Source organism: Buteo buteo, chromosome 3 (assembly GCF_964188355.1).
Source record: "Buteo buteo chromosome 3, bButBut1.hap1.1, whole genome shotgun sequence".
NCBI lineage: Eukaryota > Metazoa > Chordata > Aves > Accipitriformes > Accipitridae > Buteo > Buteo buteo.
Window position 1 is genome coordinate 77,557,949 of NC_134173.1, and position 17,852 is coordinate 77,575,800.

The 17,852-nt window shown below is 60.7% G+C and overlaps 4 protein-coding genes across 4 annotated transcripts; all 4 read right to left on the minus strand.

Annotated features, from left to right (window-relative positions):
* Window positions 1-3,228: 3,228 nt before the first annotated feature.
* LOC142029569 (feather keratin 1-like) lies at window positions 3,229-3,980 on the minus strand. The gene is made up of 2 exons (XM_075024427.1): window positions 3,833-3,980; window positions 3,229-3,633 (listed from the first exon to the last, which is right to left on the minus strand). Exons 1-2 carry the CDS (start codon window positions 3,978-3,980, stop codon window positions 3,317-3,319), a joined length of 465 nt encoding a protein of 154 aa, XP_074880528.1. The 3' UTR covers window positions 3,229-3,316.
* Window positions 3,981-7,281: 3,301 nt separating this feature from the next.
* On the minus strand, window positions 7,282-8,402 carry LOC142029570 (feather keratin 1-like). Its single transcript, XM_075024428.1, has 2 exons — window positions 8,255-8,402; window positions 7,282-8,055 (listed from the first exon to the last, which is right to left on the minus strand). The coding sequence occupies exons 1-2, from the start codon at window positions 8,400-8,402 to the stop codon at window positions 7,739-7,741; spliced, it is 465 nt and encodes a 154-aa protein (XP_074880529.1). The 3' UTR covers window positions 7,282-7,738.
* A 3,298-nt stretch (window positions 8,403-11,700) lies between these two features.
* Window positions 11,701-12,360, minus strand: LOC142029571 (feather keratin-like). The gene has a single exon (XM_075024429.1). The coding sequence runs from the start codon at window positions 12,342-12,344 to the stop codon at window positions 12,030-12,032; it is 315 nt and encodes a 104-aa protein (XP_074880530.1). The 5' UTR covers window positions 12,345-12,360; the 3' UTR covers window positions 11,701-12,029.
* Window positions 12,361-16,002: 3,642 nt separating this feature from the next.
* Window positions 16,003-17,123, minus strand: LOC142029572 (feather keratin 1-like). The gene is made up of 2 exons (XM_075024430.1): window positions 16,976-17,123; window positions 16,003-16,776 (listed from the first exon to the last, which is right to left on the minus strand). Exons 1-2 carry the CDS (start codon window positions 17,121-17,123, stop codon window positions 16,460-16,462), a joined length of 465 nt encoding a protein of 154 aa, XP_074880531.1. The 3' UTR covers window positions 16,003-16,459.
* Between the last annotated feature and the right edge of the window lie 729 nt (window positions 17,124-17,852).

Sequence of the window (17,852 nt, forward strand, 5' to 3'; positions counted from 1 at the left end):
CTCTTGCTGGTGGGGTTGTAGCTGGGAGAAGGGAGGCTGCCTGTGTGGGCTCGTGGCCCCCTGGTGCCGTCCCTGGGGCTGGGGCTGGCAGTGCAAGGGGCGAGAGGAGGGCTGTTTGCAGGAGCAGGCCGTTGTCGCGGCAGCCCTGGTTCAGAGCTCGCAAGCCCTGTGCCGTGGGGAGCCCTGCCAGGCTCCCCAAAGGCTTGTGTTGGCCCCTCCGTAGCGCTGCCCTTCGTAGGGGCCGGCAAGTTTGCAGCCTGGGCTCTGGCGTGACACAGTGCTTGGGCTGTGGCGTGATGTGCCCAAAGAAGTGCAGCGAAGCTGGTGAAGGATGTAGAGAAGAAGACTTCCGAGGAGCGGCTGAGGGAGCTGGGGGTGTTTAGTGTGGAGAAAAGGAGGCCTCGGGGAGACCTTATCGCTCTCTGCAACTACCCGAAAGGAGGTTGTAGCGAGGTGGGTGTCAGTCTCTTTTGCCTAGTAACAGGCGCTAGGATGAGAGGAAAGGGCCTGAGGTTGTGCCAGGGATGGTTTAGATTGGATATTAGGAACATCTTCTTCCCCCAAAGAGTTGCCGAGCACTGGAACCGTCTGCCCAGGGAAGTGGTGGGGTCACCGTCCCGGGAGGTATTGAAAAGCCATGTAGACGTGGCTCGTGGGGATCTGGTTTAGTGGTGGACTTGGCAAATGCTGCGTCAGTGGTTGACTCGATACCGTTAAGGGTCTTTTCCAAGCGGAGTGAGCGTGTGATTGTCTGTGGGGCCCCCCGGAGGGGCAGGTGAGTTTCTGGAGAGCCCGTGAGCGTGGCGAGAGGCCGAGGGGGAGTGGGAGCGGCAGGCAGGGGAGGTGGTGAGCCAGGGCCTTTGGGGTCTGTAGTTGGGGTGAGCGCCGAAGGGTGAGGCCGTTTCTCTGCAGGGCGTGTGAGGGGCAGAAAGAGACTTTGGAGATCGCCAAGGTGAGTTGGAGGCGAGCATGCAGCACGCGGCTGCAGAGCCGAGGCCCTGGTGGCGGTGGGTGCGTGCCGAAGGGTTGATGAGTGGCAAGGCCTGCCCCAGTTGAGCGGAGGGGAGTGTTTTGCAGGCTGTTTGTCCGTCGAGCAGTGCTTGTTGCTGAGGAAGAGGAAGGGAGGTAGGAAGGAGTGCTGTGTGACTGGGTGTACGTAAGTCCACGGGGCGTGACGGGTTGCACCCAGGAATGCCGAGGGAGCTGGCCGATGTCCTTGGGAGGCCCCTCTCCATTCTCTTGGACAGGTCATAGCAGCTGGGCACGGTTCCTGATGTCCGGCAGGGAGCTCATAGCCCTCCTACCTTGAAGAAGATGAGGATGGGAGATCTGTGCAAGCAGAGGCTGGTGAGCCTGACGTTGTTCCCAGGGGAGGTGATGGAGAAGATCCTCCTGGAAAGCACTGTCAAGCCCAGGAAGGACAAGAAGGTGATGGGGAGTGGTCGGCGTGGATTTACGAAGGGGAAATGGTGCTTGACTGACCTGCGTGTCTCCTACGTTGAAAGAACGAGCTCTGTGGATGAGGAGAGAGCTGCGGCTGGTGTTTATTTCAGCTTTCTTGTAAAGCCTTTGACACTTTCTCTCCTTGCATGGTCATAGGATGTGGGGTCAACAAGGTTCAACACCCTCAGCAATGTCCTGGGCAGTGGGACGGCGTGACCCATCGGTGACATGGCAGATGATGCAAAATCTGGAAGAGAGGCCGAGGCAGTGGAAGGCTGTGTCGCTTTACCAAGAGAGCTGGAGAGGCTGGAGATTGGGGCAGAGAGGAATCTCGTGAAGTTGAACGGGAGGAGATGCAAAGTCCTGCATCTGGGGAGGAACAGCGCTGGGTCCCAGGACATGCCGGGGGCTGCCAGCTTTGCTGAGCATGACCTTGTCGTGCTGGCGGAGAACATGCTGACTACGAGGCAGCTTTGCAGGCTTGTGTCAAAAGCGGCCAAGAGTCTCCAGGGCGGCGTTGGGCAGAGCGTTGCCAACAGGTCGTGGGAGGGGATCATGCTCTCTCTTCGGTGCTGGTGAGGCCCCATGTGGAGTCCTGTGTGCAGCTGATGAGGGCTCTCCGGTGGAGGAAGGACGTGGCCTTCGTGGGGCGAGTCGAGTGGCGACAGAGCCACCAAGACGCTGAAGGGACTGGAGCACCTTTGCTCTGAGGAGAAGTGGAGAGAGGTGGGAGGCTTTTCAGCCAGGAGGGAAGACCACGCAGGGGACACGTCATCACTGTGTCGAAATCCTGGATGGGGGAGGCAGTGAGGACAGGGGAGTCAGACTCTTCTCATCGGTGCCCACGGCCAGGGCGAACAGAGAAAGCTTGACAAGACGTGCCATTTCCTTGGCAGAGAAGGCAGCCCTTTTTCAGCGTGAGGGTGGTGAAACAGTGGAAGCGGTTGCGCAGAGAGGTGTTGGAGTCTCCATCCGTGGAGATACTGACAACCTGACTGGACGTGGTCGTGGACAGCCTGCCGGAGCTGACCCCGCTTGAGCAGGTTGGTTTGAACTAGGTGATGTGCAGAGGTTCCTTGCACACTAAACGGTTCTGTTTGGAGTGCTTCTGCTTGGTGTGTTGCCCAGAGGGTCGTGCTGGGGAAGAGGGTTGGTGTAGTGCGTGCTGCCATAGGGAGCTTGCGCCAGAGGCGTGGGTGGAAGTGCGTTAGCGTGTCCAAGCCTTTGTCTGGGGAAGTGAAGGGCTTGTGTCAGACCGCTGTGGCAGTCTGTGTGGATGTTGCTGGGGACACGGTTCCTAAGAGAGGTCTTGTAGGCCCTTTGCAGCCAGCCCGGTGGCCTCTGGAGGCCTGGCTTTGTGCTGGGTGAGGTTGGAAGAGCCATGGGAGCAGAAAGGAAGAGGAGGCGTCTGAGGCTGGGATGCAGGAGAACTTTATTGAGAGACCAAAAAAAAGAGCGAAAAGTCAGGAGCGGCAAATGGCAGGGAGCCGGTCTCAGGGCCGAGTAGGGCGACCGTGAGCCGAGGTCCCTTGTGTGAGACAGGTCAGTCAGAGCACCAAGATCTTCCTGCCGCGCAGTGGGAGCAGCACGCTGGAGTTCGCCAGTTGTCTTTGGCTTGCGAGAAGTTGGTTGCAGCGGAGCCGCACCGCCGAAGGGGCGATGCAAAGAGGGAAGTGGGAGAAGAGGAGGAGGTATGTGAGCCACGTTTCCAGGCAGCCCGGGCTGGCCCGCTTCCCTGCTTGCTTTGTGCCTGGCGAGGAAGAGCCGTGGATGGCGGCGGCACGTGGCAGCAACATCCCAGAGGTGCGTCCTCAATCCATGCCGTGGCTTCGAGGGTGTGGGTGGCTGGTGTCAGGGGTGGTGGCGAGGGCCCTTAGCATGGGTAGCAGCCTCTTGCGCCGCCGAAGCAGCCCAGGCCTCCGAAGCCGAAGCCGCCGGAGGAGACGGGCACTCCCTGGGAGCTGAGGACGTTGCCCACGGCAGCCGATGAGGAGGATCCGACGGCGGTGTTCTGGGGGAAGGAGCTGAGGATGGGTCCCGGCAGGGTGACCACCACGGTAGAAGGCTGGATGACGACGCGGGAGTCCTCGCACTGCCTGACACAGGGCTCGTTGCAGCTGTTAGCCAGCGGGGTGGGTCCGCAGGGGCGGCAGAGGTCGTAGCAGGCCATGTCTGTGGTGTGGAGGGGCCCTGGAAGAGAGGGTGTTGAGGAAGCGGAGGGGCGCGGGGATGCGAGGGGCGGTGTTGCAGGAGGGCGAGGGAGTGGGGAGGCCCGGTGTGGGTCCGGGGGGAGTGTGGCGGTCAGGGCTGCTGAGGCTGGGGGCAGAGCGTGGTGGAAGAGACGGTGCAGGTGGGGCAGGAGAAGGAGGGGAAGGGGGTTGAGGCTCACCTTGTTGACGGTGGAGGAGAAGGCGTTGAGAGAAGTGTGTGAGGGAGAGAGGTGCTGGGCTGCTTTTATGCTGGTCGCTGAGCGCCCGAGGGGGTGGGGCAGCCTTTGCGCATGACAGCCTTTTGCAGCAAGCATGCTGCCTTTGCATGCCACAGCTTCACGAGTAATGAGGTAAGGAGTGTTTTCCTTCCCGCAACGCTCCCTTTTCATGTCCTCCTCTTGAGGATGTGTCTGTCTGACCCCGGTGGCGGCGGCAGCTTTTAAGTGAAAGTAGGTATTTGGGAGGATTTGCGTGGAAGGTGTGTGTCAGGGCATTGGGCAGAGGCGGCCAAAGGACAGGAGAGGTGGGGTGTCATCAGTGAGGTCATCCCGTGGCAGTCGTGTGGTGTGGTTTTTGGGTGGGTTGTGAAGAGCGGGCCCCGTTTCCTCAGAGCCCTGGCAGGCTGCTCTGGTCTTTGGAGGTGTGCCAGGCGTGAGACGCTGCCCCTTCCATCGCGTTTGGTCCCTCTCTGCCTTGCTCCCAGCTCGCTAAGGCTGTCTTTAGGCCTGGCCTTTCCCCTTGGGTGTGCTCTGCGGGAGTCTGGGTGCCCCTCTTGCTGGTGGGGTTGTAGCTGGGAGAAGGGAGGCTGCCTGTGTGGGCTCGTGGCCCCCTGGTGCCGTCCCTGGGGCTGGGGCTGGCAGTGCAAGGGGCGAGAGGAGGGCTGTTTGCAGGAGCAGGCCGTTGTCGCGGCAGCCCTGGTTCAGAGCTCGCAAGCCCTGTGCCGTGGGGAGCCCTGCCAGGCTCCCCAAAGGCTTGTGTTGGCCCCTCCGTAGCGCTGCCCTTCGTAGGGGCCGGCAAGGTTGCAGCCTGGGCTCTGGCGTGACACAGTGCTTGGGCTGTGGCGTGATGTGCCCAAAGAAGTGCAGCGAAGCTGGTGAAGGATGTAGAGAAGAAGACTTCCGAGGAGCGGCTGAGGGAGCTGGGGGTGTTTAGTGTGGAGAAAAGGAGGCCTCGGGGAGACCTTATCGCTCTCTGCAACTACCCGAAAGGAGGTTGTAGCGAGGTGGGTGTCAGTCTCTTTTGCCTAGTAACAGGCGCTAGGATGAGAGGAAAGGGCCTGAGGTTGTGCCAGGGATGGTTTAGATTGGATATTAGGAACATCTTCTTCCCCCAAAGAGTTGCCGAGCACTGGAACCGTCTGCCCAGGGAAGTGGTGGGGTCACCGTCCCGGGAGGTATTGAAAAGCCATGTAGACGTGGCTCGTGGGGATCTGGTTTAGTGGTGGACTTGGCAAATGCTGCGTCAGTGGTTGACTCGATACCGTTAAGGGTCTTTTCCAAGCGGAGTGAGCGTGTGATTGTCTGTGGGGCCCCCCGGAGGGGCAGGTGAGTTTCTGGAGAGCCCGTGAGCGTGGCGAGAGGCCGAGGGGGAGTGGGAGCGGCAGGCAGGGGAGGTGGTGAGCCAGGGCCTTTGGGGTCTGTAGTTGGGGTGAGCGCCGAAGGGTGAGGCCGTTTCTCTGCAGGGCGTGTGAGGGGCAGAAAGAGACTTTGGAGATCGCCAAGGTGAGTTGGAGGCGAGCATGCAGCACGCGGCTGCAGAGCCGAGGCCCTGGTGGCGGTGGGTGCGTGCCGAAGGGTTGATGAGTGGCAAGGCCTGCCCCAGTTGAGCGGAGGGGAGTGTTTTGCAGGCTGTTTGTCCGTCGAGCAGTGCTTGTTGCTGAGGAAGAGGAAGGGAGGTAGGAAGGAGTGCTGTGTGACTGGGTGTACGTAAGTCCACGGGGCGTGACGGGTTGCACCCAGGAATGCCGAGGGAGCTGGCCGATGTCCTTGGGAGGCCCCTCTCCATTCTCTTGGACAGGTCATAGCAGCTGGGCACGGTTCCTGATGTCCGGCAGGGAGCTCATAGCCCTCCTACCTTGAAGAAGATGAGGATGGGAGATCTGTGCAAGCAGAGGCTGGTGAGCCTGACGTTGTTCCCAGGGGAGGTGATGGAGAAGATCCTCCTGGAAAGCACTGTCAAGCCCAGGAAGGACAAGAAGGTGATGGGGAGTGGTCGGCGTGGATTTACGAAGGGGAAATGGTGCTTGACTGACCTGCGTGTCTCCTACGTTGAAAGAACGAGCTCTGTGGATGAGGAGAGAGCTGCGGCTGGTGTTTATTTCAGCTTTCTTGTAAAGCCTTTGACACTTTCTCTCCTTGCATGGTCATAGGATGTGGGGTCAACAAGGTTCAACACCCTCAGCAATGTCCTGGGCAGTGGGACGGCGTGACCCATCGGTGACATGGCAGATGATGCAAAATCTGGAAGAGAGGCCGAGGCAGTGGAAGGCTGTGTCGCTTTACCAAGAGAGCTGGAGAGGCTGGAGATTGGGGCAGAGAGGAATCTCGTGAAGTTGAACGGGAGGAGATGCAAAGTCCTGCATCTGGGGAGGAACAGCGCTGGGTCCCAGGACATGCCGGGGGCTGCCAGCTTTGCTGAGCATGACCTTGTCGTGCTGGCGGAGAACATGCTGACTACGAGGCAGCTTTGCAGGCTTGTGTCAAAAGCGGCCAAGAGTCTCCAGGGCGGCGTTGGGCAGAGCGTTGCCAACAGGTCGTGGGAGGGGATCATGCTCTCTCTTCGGTGCTGGTGAGGCCCCATGTGGAGTCCTGTGTGCAGCTGATGAGGGCTCTCCGGTGGAGGAAGGACGTGGCCTTCGTGGGGCGAGTCGAGTGGCGACAGAGCCACCAAGACGCTGAAGGGACTGGAGCACCTTTGCTCTGAGGAGAAGTGGAGAGAGGTGGGAGGCTTTTCAGCCAGGAGGGAAGACCACGCAGGGGACACGTCATCACTGTGTCGAAATCCTGGATGGGGGAGGCAGTGAGGACAGGGGAGTCAGACTCTTCTCATCGGTGCCCACGGCCAGGGCGAACAGAGAAAGCTTGACAAGACGTGCCATTTCCTTGGCAGAGAAGGCAGCCCTTTTTCAGCGTGAGGGTGGTGAAACAGTGGAACCGGTTGCGCAGAGAGGTGTTGGAGTCTCCATCCGTGGAGATACTGACAACCTGACTGGACGTGGTCGTGGACAGCCTGCCGGAGCTGACCCCGCTTGAGCAGGTTGGTTTGAACTAGGTGATGTGCAGAGGTTCCTTGCACACTAAACGGTTCTGTTTGGAGTGCTTCTGCTTGGTGTGTTGCCCAGAGGGTCGTGCTGGGGAAGAGGGTTGGTGTAGTGCGTGCTGCCATAGGGAGCTTGCGCCAGAGGCGTGGGTGGAAGTGCGTTAGCGTGTCCAAGCCTTTGTCTGGGGAAGTGAAGGGCTTGTGTCAGACCGCTGTGGCAGTCTGTGTGGATGTTGCTGGGGACACGGTTCCTAAGAGAGGTCTTGTAGGCCCTTTGCAGCCAGCCCGGTGGCCTCTGGAGGCCTGGCTTTGTGCTGGGTGAGGTTGGAAGAGCCATGGGAGCAGAAAGGAAGAGGAGGCGTCTGAGGCTGGGATGCAGGAGAACTTTATTGAGAGACCAAAAAAAAGAGCGAAAAGTCAGGAGCGGCAAATGGCAGGGAGCCGGTCTCAGGGCCGAGTAGGGCGACCGTGAGCCGAGGTCCCTTGTGTGAGACAGGTCAGTCAGAGCACCAAGATCTTCCTGCCGCGCAGTGGGAGCAGCACGCTGGAGTTCGCCAGTTGTCTTTGGCTTGCGAGAAGTTGGTTGCAGCGGAGCCGCACCGCCGAAGGGGCGATGCAAAGAGGGAAGTGGGAGAAGAGGAGGAGGTATGTGAGCCACGTTTCCAGGCAGCCCGGGCTGGCCCGCTTCCCTGCTTGCTTTGTGCCTGGCGAGGAAGAGCCGTGGATGGCGGCGGCACGTGGCAGCAACATCCCGGAGGTGCGTCCTCAATCCATGCCGTGGCTTCGAGGGTGTGGGTGGCTGGTGTCAGGGGTGGTGGCGAGGGCCCTTAGCATGGGTAGCAGCCTCTTGCGCCGCCGAAGCAGCCCAGGCCTCCGAAGCCGAAGCCGCCGGAGGAGACGGGCACTCCCTGGGAGCTGAGGACGTTGCCCACGGCAGCCGATGAGGAGGATCCGACGGCGGTGTTCTGGGGGAAGGAGCTGAGGATGGGTCCCGGCAGGGTGACCACCACGGTAGAAGGCTGGATGACGACGCGGGAGTCCTCGCACTGCCTGACACAGGGCTCGTTGCAGCTGTTAGCCAGCGGGGTGGGTCCGCAGGGGCGGCAGAGGTCGTAGCAGGCCATGTCTGTGGTGTGGAGGGGCCCTGGAAGAGAGGGTGTTGAGGAAGCGGAGGGGCGCGGGGATGCGAGGGGCGGTGTTGCAGGAGGGCGAGGGAGTGGGGAGGCCCGGTGTGGGTCCGGGGGGAGTGTGGCGGTCAGGGCTGCTGAGGCTGGGGGCAGAGCGTGGTGGAAGAGACGGTGCAGGTGGGGCAGGAGAAGGAGGGGAAGGGGGTTGAGGCTCACCTTGTTGACGGTGGAGGAGAAGGCGTTGAGAGAAGTGTGTGAGGGAGAGAGGTGCTGGGCTGCTTTTATGCTGGTCGCTGAGCGCCCGAGGGGGTGGGGCAGCCTTTGCGCATGACAGCCTTTTGCAGCAAGCATGCTGCCTTTGCATGCCACAGCTTCACGAGTAATGAGGTAAGGAGTGTTTTCCTTCCCGCAACGCTCCCTTTTCATGTCCTCCTCTTGAGGATGTGTCTGTCTGACCCCGGTGGCGGCGGCAGCTTTTAAGTGAAAGTAGGTATTTGGGAGGATTTGCGTGGAAGGTGTGTGTCAGGGCATTGGGCAGAGGCGGCCAAAGGACAGGAGAGGTGGGGTGTCATCAGTGAGGTCATCCCGTGGCAGTCGTGTGGTGTGGTTTTTGGGTGGGTTGTGAAGAGCGGGCCCCGTTTCCTCAGAGCCCTGGCAGGCTGCTCTGGTCTTTGGAGGTGTGCCAGGCGTGAGACGCTGCCCCTTCCATCGCGTTTGGTCCCTCTCTGCCTTGCTCCCAGCTCGCTAAGGCTGTCTTTAGGCCTGGCCTTTCCCCTTGGGTGTGCTCTGCGGGAGTCTGGGTGCCCCTCTTGCTGGTGGGGTTGTAGCTGGGAGAAGGGAGGCTGCCTGTGTGGGCTCGTGGCCCCCTGGTGCCGTCCCTGGGGCTGGGGCTGGCAGTGCAAGGGGCGAGAGGAGGGCTGTTTGCAGGAGCAGGCCGTTGTCGCGGCAGCCCTGGTTCAGAGCTCGCAAGCCCTGTGCCGTGGGGAGCCCTGCCAGGCTCCCCAAAGGCTTGTGTTGGCCCCTCCGTAGCGCTGCCCTTCGTAGGGGCCGGCAAGGTTGCAGCCTGGGCTCTGGCGTGACACAGTGCTTGGGCTGTGGCGTGATGTGCCCAAAGAAGTGCAGCGAAGCTGGTGAAGGATGTAGAGAAGAAGACTTCCGAGGAGCGGCTGAGGGAGCTGGGGGTGTTTAGTGTGGAGAAAAGGAGGCCTCGGGGAGACCTTATCGCTCTCTGCAACTACCCGAAAGGAGGTTGTAGCGAGGTGGGTGTCAGTCTCTTTTGCCTAGTAACAGGCGCTAGGATGAGAGGAAAGGGCCTGAGGTTGTGCCAGGGATGGTTTAGATTGGATATTAGGAACATCTTCTTCCCCCAAAGAGTTGCCGAGCACTGGAACCGTCTGCCCAGGGAAGTGGTGGGGTCACCGTCCCGGGAGGTATTGAAAAGCCATGTAGACGTGGCTCGTGGGGATCTGGTTTAGTGGTGGACTTGGCAAATGCTGCGTCAGTGGTTGACTCGATACCGTTAAGGGTCTTTTCCAAGCGGAGTGAGCGTGTGATTGTCTGTGGGGCCCCCCGGAGGGGCAGGTGAGTTTCTGGAGAGCCCGTGAGCGTGGCGAGAGGCCGAGGGGGAGTGGGAGCGGCAGGCAGGGGAGGTGGTGAGCCAGGGCCTTTGGGGTCTGTAGTTGGGGTGAGCGCCGAAGGGTGAGGCCGTTTCTCTGCAGGGCGTGTGAGGGGCAGAAAGAGACTTTGGAGATCGCCAAGGTGAGTTGGAGGCGAGCATGCAGCACGCGGCTGCAGAGCCGAGGCCCTGGTGGCGGTGGGTGCGTGCCGAAGGGTTGATGAGTGGCAAGGCCTGCCCCAGTTGAGCGGAGGGGAGTGTTTTGCAGGCTGTTTGTCCGTCGAGCAGTGCTTGTTGCTGAGGAAGAGGAAGGGAGGTAGGAAGGAGTGCTGTGTGACTGGGTGTACGTAAGTCCACGGGGCGTGACGGGTTGCACCCAGGAATGCCGAGGGAGCTGGCCGATGTCCTTGGGAGGCCCCTCTCCATTCTCTTGGACAGGTCATAGCAGCTGGGCGCGGTTCCTGATACTTGGTACACAGCTCTTTGCCCTCCTATCTTGGAAGAAGATCAGGATGGAAGATCTGGGTAAGGAGATGCCAGTGAGCCTGGTGTTGTTCCTGTGGAAGGTGATGTAGGAAGTCTTCCCGGAAAGCGCTGCCAATCCCAGGATGGACAAGAAGGGGACGGGGAGTGGTCGGCATGAATTTACAAAGGGGAAATGGTGCTTGACCGACCTGCGTGTTGTCTGCGTTGAAGAGATTAGCTTTGTGGTCGCAGAGAGAGAGCTGTGGCTGGCGTTTCTCTCAACTTTCTTGTAAAGCCTTTGACACTTTCTCTCCTTGCATGGTCATAGGATGTGGGGTCAACAGGGTTCAACATCCTCAGCAATGTCCTGGGCAGTGGGACGTGGAGCCCCCATCAGCGAGCTGGCAGATGATGCCAAATGTGGCGGAGTGGCTGAGGCACAGGATGGTTGTGGCACCATACACAGGAGTGGCTGGCGATCAGGTCAGAGAGGAATCTCGTGAAGTTGAACAGGAGGAGATGCAAAGTCCTGCATCTGGGGAGGAATCGCGCCGGGCCCCAGGACGTGCTGGGGGCCGCCAGCTTTACTGAGCCCGATCTCGTGGTGCTGGTGGAGAACGAGCTGCCTGCGAGGCAACAATGCGCGCATGCGGCAAAAGAGGCCAAGAGTCTCCAGGGCGGCGTTGGGAGAGCGTTTTCAGCAGGTCATGGGAGGTGACCTTGCTCTCTCTTCAGCGCTGGTAAGGCCCCGTGTGGAGTCCTGTGTCCAGCTGAGGGCTCTCCGGTGGAGGAAGGACATGGCCTTAGTGGGGCGAGTCGAGTGGAGGCAGGGCCAAGACTTTGAAGGGACTGGAGCGTCTTCGGTCTGAGGAGAAGTGGAGAGAGCTGGGAGGCTTTTCAGCCAGGAGGGAAGACCATGCAGGGGACCTGTCATCACTGTGTCTAAATCGCGGGTGGCGGGGCAGTGTGGACAGGGGAGTCAGACTCTTCTCATCGGTGCCCACGGCCGGGTCGAGGGTGAATGGAGAAAGCTGATAACACGTGCCATTTCCTTGGCAGAGAAGGCAGCCCTTTCTCAGTGTGAGGGTGGTGAAGCAGTGGAACTGGTTGCGCAGAGAGGTGTTGGAGTCTCCGTCCGTGGAGATACTGAAAACCTGACCGGACGTGGTCGTGGACAGCCTGCTGGCGCTGAGCCTCCTTGAGCAGTTTGTGTTGAACTAGATGATGTGCAGAGGTTCCTTGCTAAATGATTCTGTTGGCTGTGCTTCTGCTTGGTGTGTTGCTCAGAGAGTCGTGGTGGGGAAGAGGGTTGGTGTAGTGTGTGCTGCCACAGGGAGCTTGTGTCAGAGGCGTGGGTAGAAGGGCATTAGCGTGTCCCAGCCTTTGTTTGGGTAACTGAAAGGGTTGTGTCACGGGCTGGAAGGCCCGCCGTGGCGGGGTGTGGTGATGTTGCTGCTGGGGTCACGGTTCCTAAGAGAGGTCTTGTAGGCCCTTTGCAGCCAGCCCGGTGGCCTCTGGAGGCCTGGCTTTGTGCTGGGTGAGGTTGGAAGAGCCATGGGAGAAGAAAGGAAGAGGAGGCGTCTGAGGCTGGGATGCAGGAGAACTTTATTGAGAGATAAAAAGAGTGAAAAGGCAGGAGCGGCAGGTGGAAGGGAGCCGGTGTGAAGGCGACCAGGAGCTGAGGTCCCTTGTGTGTAGTAGATTTTAGCAGAGCACTGAGGTCTTCCTACCCTGTGGTGGGACCAACCGACTGGAGGTCCCCGATGGTCTTTGGCTTGTGAGAAGGTGCTTGCTTTGTGCCTTGAGAGGAGGAGCCGTTGTTACTGAGCCCACGTGCGAGCAACATCCTGGAGGTGCATCCTCAATCCATGCCGTGGCTTCCAGGGTGTGGGCGGTTGGCGTCAGGGGCCCTTAGCAGGGGTTGCAGCCTCTTCTGCCGCCGAAGCAGCCCAGGCCTCCGAAGCCGAAGCCGCCCAGGCCTCCGAAGCCACCGGAGGAGATGGGCACTCCCTGGGAGCTGAGGACGTTGCCCACGGCAGCCGATGAGGAGGATCCGACGGCGGTGTTCTGGGGGAAGGAGCTGAGGATGGGTCCCGGCAGGGTGACCACCACGGTAGAAGGCTGGATGACGACGCGGGAGTCCTCGCACTGCCTGACACAGGGCTCGTTGCAGCTGTTAGCCAGCGGGGTGGGTCCGCAGGGGCGGCAGAGGTCGTAGCAGGCCATGTCTGTGGTGTGGAGGGGCCCTGGAAGAGAGGGTGTTGAGGAAGCGGAGGGGCGCGGGGATGCGAGGGGCGGTGTTGCAGGAGGGCGAGGGAGTGGGGAGGCCCGGTGTGGGTCCGGGGGGAGTGTGGCGGTCAGGGCTGCTGAGGCTGGGGGCAGAGCGTGGTGGAAGAGACGGTGCAGGTGGGGCAGGAGAAGGAGGGGAAGGGGGTTGAGGCTCACCTTGTTGACGGTGGAGGAGAAGGTGTGGGGAGAAGTGTGTGAGGGAGAGAGGTGCTGGGCTGCTTTTATGCTGGTCGCTGAGCGCCCGAGGGGTGAGTCAGCCCTTACACGTGATGTCCTTTTGCAGCAAGCAGCTCTTGCATGGCCCATCCATGCAAGTAATGAGGCGGGGCATGTGTCCCTTGCCGCAATTCTCCAATTTCACGTCCTCCTCTTGAGGTTGTGTCCATCTGACCCTGGCGGCAGCTTTTAAGTGTGGCTATTAGAATTCAAAGACTTGGCGTTGATGGCACGTGGCATCGCATTCTGCAGACATTGCAAAAGCATAGGAGAGGTGGGGTGTCATCAGTGAGGTCATCCCGTGGCAGTCGTGTGGTGTGGTTTTTGGGTGGGTTGTGAAGAGCGGGCCCCGTTTCCTCAGAGCCCTGGCAGGCTGCTCTGGTCTTTGGAGGTGTGCCAGGCGTGAGACGCTGCCCCTTCCATCGCGTTTGGTCCCTCTCTGCCTTGCTCCCAGCTCGCTAAGGCTGTCTTTAGGCCTGGCCTTTCCCCTTGGGTGTGCTCTGCGGGAGTCTGGGTGCCCCTCTTGCTGGTGGGGTTGTAGCTGGGAGAAGGGAGGCTGCCTGTGTGGGCTCGTGGCCCCCTGGTGCCGTCCCTGGGGCTGGGGCTGGCAGTGCAAGGGGCGAGAGGAGGGCTGTTTGCAGGAGCAGGCCGTTGTCGCGGCAGCCCTGGTTCAGAGCTCGCAAGCCCTGTGCCGTGGGGAGCCCTGCCAGGCTCCCCAAAGGCTTGTGTTGGCCCCTCCGTAGCGCTGCCCTTCGTAGGGGCCGGCAAGTTTGCAGCCTGGGCTCTGGCGTGACACAGTGCTTGGGCTGTGGCGTGATGTGCCCAAAGAAGTGCAGCGAAGCTGGTGAAGGATGTAGAGAAGAAGACTTCCGAGGAGCGGCTGAGGGAGCTGGGGGTGTTTAGTGTGGAGAAAAGGAGGCCTCGGGGAGACCTTATCGCTCTCTGCAACTACCCGAAAGGAGGTTGTAGCGAGGTGGGTGTCAGTCTCTTTTGCCTAGTAACAGGCGCTAGGATGAGAGGAAAGGGCCTGAGGTTGTGCCAGGGATGGTTTAGATTGGATATTAGGAACATCTTCTTCCCCCAAAGAGTTGCCGAGCACTGGAACCGTCTGCCCAGGGAAGTGGTGGGGTCACCGTCCCGGGAGGTATTGAAAAGCCATGTAGACGTGGCTCGTGGGGATCTGGTTTAGTGGTGGACTTGGCAAATGCTGCGTCAGTGGTTGACTCGATACCGTTAAGGGTCTTTTCCAAGCGGAGTGAGCGTGTGATTGTCTGTGGGGCCCCCCGGAGGGGCAGGTGAGTTTCTGGAGAGCCCGTGAGCGTGGCGAGAGGCCGAGGGGGAGTGGGAGCGGCAGGCAGGGGAGGTGGTGAGCCAGGGCCTTTGGGGTCTGTAGTTGGGGTGAGCGCCGAAGGGTGAGGCCGTTTCTCTGCAGGGCGTGTGAGGGGCAGAAAGAGAATTTGGAGATCGCCAAGGTGAGTTGGAGGCGAGCATGCAGCACGCGGCTGCAGAGCCGAGGCCCTGGTGGCGGTGGGTGCGTGCCGAAGGGTTGATGAGTGGCAAGGCCTGCCCCAGTTGAGCGGAGGGGAGTGTTTTGCAGGCTGTTTGTCCGTCGAGCAGTGCTTGTTGCTGAGGAAGAGGAAGGGAGGTAGGAAGGAGTGCTGTGTGACTGGGTGTACGTAAGTCCACGGGGCGTGACGGGTTGCACCCAGGAATGCCGAGGGAGCTGGCCGATGTCCTTGGGAGGCCCCTCTCCATTCTCTTGGACAGGTCATAGCAGCTGGGCACGGTTCCTGATGTCCGGAAGGGAGCTCATAGCCCTCCTACCTTGAAGAAGATGAGGATGGGAGATCTGTGCAAGCAGAGGCTGGTGAGCCTGACGTTGTTCCCAGGGGAGGTGATGGAGAAGATCCTCCTGGAAAGCACTGTCAAGCCCAGGAAGGACAAGAAGGTGATGGGGAGTGGTCGGCGTGGATTTACGAAGGGGAAATGGTGCTTGACTGACCTGCGTGTCTCCTACGTTGAAAGAACGAGCTCTGTGGATGAGGAGAGAGCTGCGGCTGGTGTTTATTTCAGCTTTCTTGTAAAGCCTTTGACACTTTCTCTCCTTGCATGGTCATAGGATGTGGGGTCAACAAGGTTCAACACCCTCAGCAATGTCCTGGGCAGTGGGACGGCGTGACCCATCGGTGACATGGCAGATGATGCAAAATCTGGAAGAGAGGCCGAGGCAGTGGAAGGCTGTGTCGCTTTACCAAGAGAGCTGGAGAGGCTGGAGATTGGGGCAGAGAGGAATCTCGTGAAGTTGAACGGGAGGAGATGCAAAGTCCTGCATCTGGGGAGGAACAGCGCTGGGTCCCAGGACATGCCGGGGGCTGCCAGCTTTGCTGAGCATGACCTTGTCGTGCTGGCGGAGAACATGCTGACTACGAGGCAGCTTTGCAGGCTTGTGTCAAAAGCGGCCAAGAGTCTCCAGGGCGGCGTTGGGCAGAGCGTTGCCAACAGGTCGTGGGAGGGGATCATGCTCTCTCTTCGGTGCTGGTGAGGCCCCATGTGGAGTCCTGTGTGCAGCTGATGAGGGCTCTCCGGTGGAGGAAGGACGTGGCCTTCGTGGGGCGAGTCGAGTGGCGACAGAGCCACCAAGACGCTGAAGGGACTGGAGCACCTTTGCTCTGAGGAGAAGTGGAGAGAGGTGGGAGGCTTTTCAGCCAGGAGGGAAGACCACGCAGGGGACACGTCATCACTGTGTCTAAATCCTGGATGGGGGAGGCAGTGAGGACAGGGGAGTCAGACTCTTCTCATCGGTGCCCACGGCCAGGGCGAACAGAGAAAGCTTGACAAGACGTGCCATTTCCTTGGCAGAGAAGGCAGCCCTTTTTCAGCGTGAGGGTGGTGAAACAGTGGAACCGGTTGCGCAGAGAGGTGTTGGAGTCTCCATCCGTGGAGATACTGACAACCTGACTGGACGTGGTCGTGGACAGCCTGCCGGAGCTGACCCCGCTTGAGCAGGTTGGTTTGAACTAGGTGATGTGCAGAGGTTCCTTGCACACTAAACGGTTCTGTTTGGAGTGCTTCTGCTTGGTGTGTTGCCCAGAGGGTCGTGCTGGGGAAGAGGGTTGGTGTAGTGCGTGCTGCCATAGGGAGCTTGCGCCAGAGGCGTGGGTGGAAGTGCGTTAGCGTGTCCAAGCCTTTGTCTGGGGAAGTGAAGGGCTTGTGTCAGACCGCTGTGGCAGTCTGTGTGGATGTTGCTGGGGACACGGTTCCTAAGAGAGGTCTTGTAGGCCCTTTGCAGCCAGCCCGGTGGCCTCTGGAGGCCTGGCTTTGTGCTGGGTGAGGTTGGAAGAGCCATGGGAGCAGAAAGGAAGAGGAGGCGTCTGAGGCTGGGATGCAGGAGAACTTTATTGAGAGACCAAAAAAAAGAGCGAAAAGTCAGGAGCGGCAAATGGCAGGGAGCCGGTCTCAGGGCCGAGTAGGGCGACCGTGAGCCGAGGTCCCTTGTGTGAGACAGGTCAGTCAGAGCACCAAGATCTTCCTGCCGCGCAGTGGGAGCAGCACGCTGGAGTTCGCCAGTTGTCTTTGGCTTGCGAGAAGTTGGTTGCAGCGGAGCCGCACCGCCGAAGGGGCGATGCAAAGAGGGAAGTGGGAGAAGAGGAGGAGGTATGTGAGCCACGTTTCCAGGCAGCCCGGGCTGGCCCGCTTCCCTGCTTGCTTTGTGCCTGGCGAGGAAGAGCCGTGGATGGCGGCGGCACGTGGCAGCAACATCCCGGAGGTGCGTCCTCAATCCATGCCGTGGCTTCGAGGGTGTGGGTGGCTGGTGTCAGGGGTGGTGGCGAGGGCCCTTAGCATGGGTAGCAGCCTCTTGCGCCGCCGAAGCAGCCCAGGCCTCCGAAGCCGAAGCCGCCGGAGGAGACGGGCACTCCCTGGGAGCTGAGGACGTTGCCCACGGCAGCCGATGAGGAGGATCCGACGGCGGTGTTCTGGGGGAAGGAGCTGAGGATGGGTCCCGGCAGGGTGACCACCACGGTAGAAGGCTGGATGACGACGCGGGAGTCCTCGCACTGCCTGACACAGGGCTCGTTGCAGCTGTTAGCCAGCGGGGTGGGTCCGCAGGGGCGGCAGAGGTCGTAGCAGGCCATGTCTGTGGTGTGGAGGGGCCCTGGAAGAGAGGGTGTTGAGGAAGCGGAGGGGCGCGGGGATGCGAGGGGCGGTGTTGCAGGAGGGCGAGGGAGTGGGGAGGCCCGGTGTGGGTCCGGGGGGAGTGTGGCGGTCAGGGCTGCTGAGGCTGGGGGCAGAGCGTGGTGGAAGAGACGGTGCAGGTGGGGCAGGAGAAGGAGGGGAAGGGGGTTGAGGCTCACCTTGTTGACGGTGGAGGAGAAGGCGTTGAGAGAAGTGTGTGAGGGAGAGAGGTGCTGGGCTGCTTTTATGCTGGTCGCTGAGCGCCCGAGGGGGTGGGGCAGCCTTTGCGCATGACAGCCTTTTGCAGCAAGCATGCTGCCTTTGCATGCCACAGCTTCACGAGTAATGAGGTAAGGAGTGTTTTCCTTCCCGCAACGCTCCCTTTTCATGTCCTCCTCTTGAGGATGTGTCCGTCTGACCCCGGTGGCGGCGGCAGCTTTTAAGTGAAAGTAGGTATTTGGGAGGATTTGCGTGGAAGGTGTGTGTCAGGGCATTGGGCAGAGGCGGCCAAAGGACAGGAGAGGTGGGGTGTCATCAGTGAGGTCATCCCGTGGCAGTCGTGTGGTGTGGTTTTTGGGTGGGTTGTGAAGAGCGGGCCCCGTTTCCTCAGAGCCCTGGCAGGCTGCTCTGGTCTTTGGAGGTGTGCCAGGCGTGAGACGCTGCCCCTTCCATCGCGTTTGGTCCCTCTCTGCCTTGCTCCCAGCTCGCTAAGGCTGTCTTTAGGCCTGGCCTTTCCCCTTGGGTGTGCTCTGCGGGAGTCTGGGTGCCCCTCTTGCTGGTGGGGTTGTAGCTGGGAGAAGGGAGGCTGCCTGTGTGGGCTCGTGGCCCCCTGGTGCCGTCCCTGGGGCTGGGGCTGGCAGTGCAAGGGGCGAGAGGAGGGCTGTTTGCAGGAGCAGGCCGTTGTCGCGGCAGCCCTGGTTCAGAGCTCGCAAGCCCTGTGCCGTGGGGAGCCCTGCCAGGCTCCCCAAAGGCTTGTGTTGGCCCCTCCGTAGCGCTGCCCTTCGTAGGGGCCGGCAAGGTTGCAGCCTGGGCTCTGGCGTGACACAGTGCTTGGGC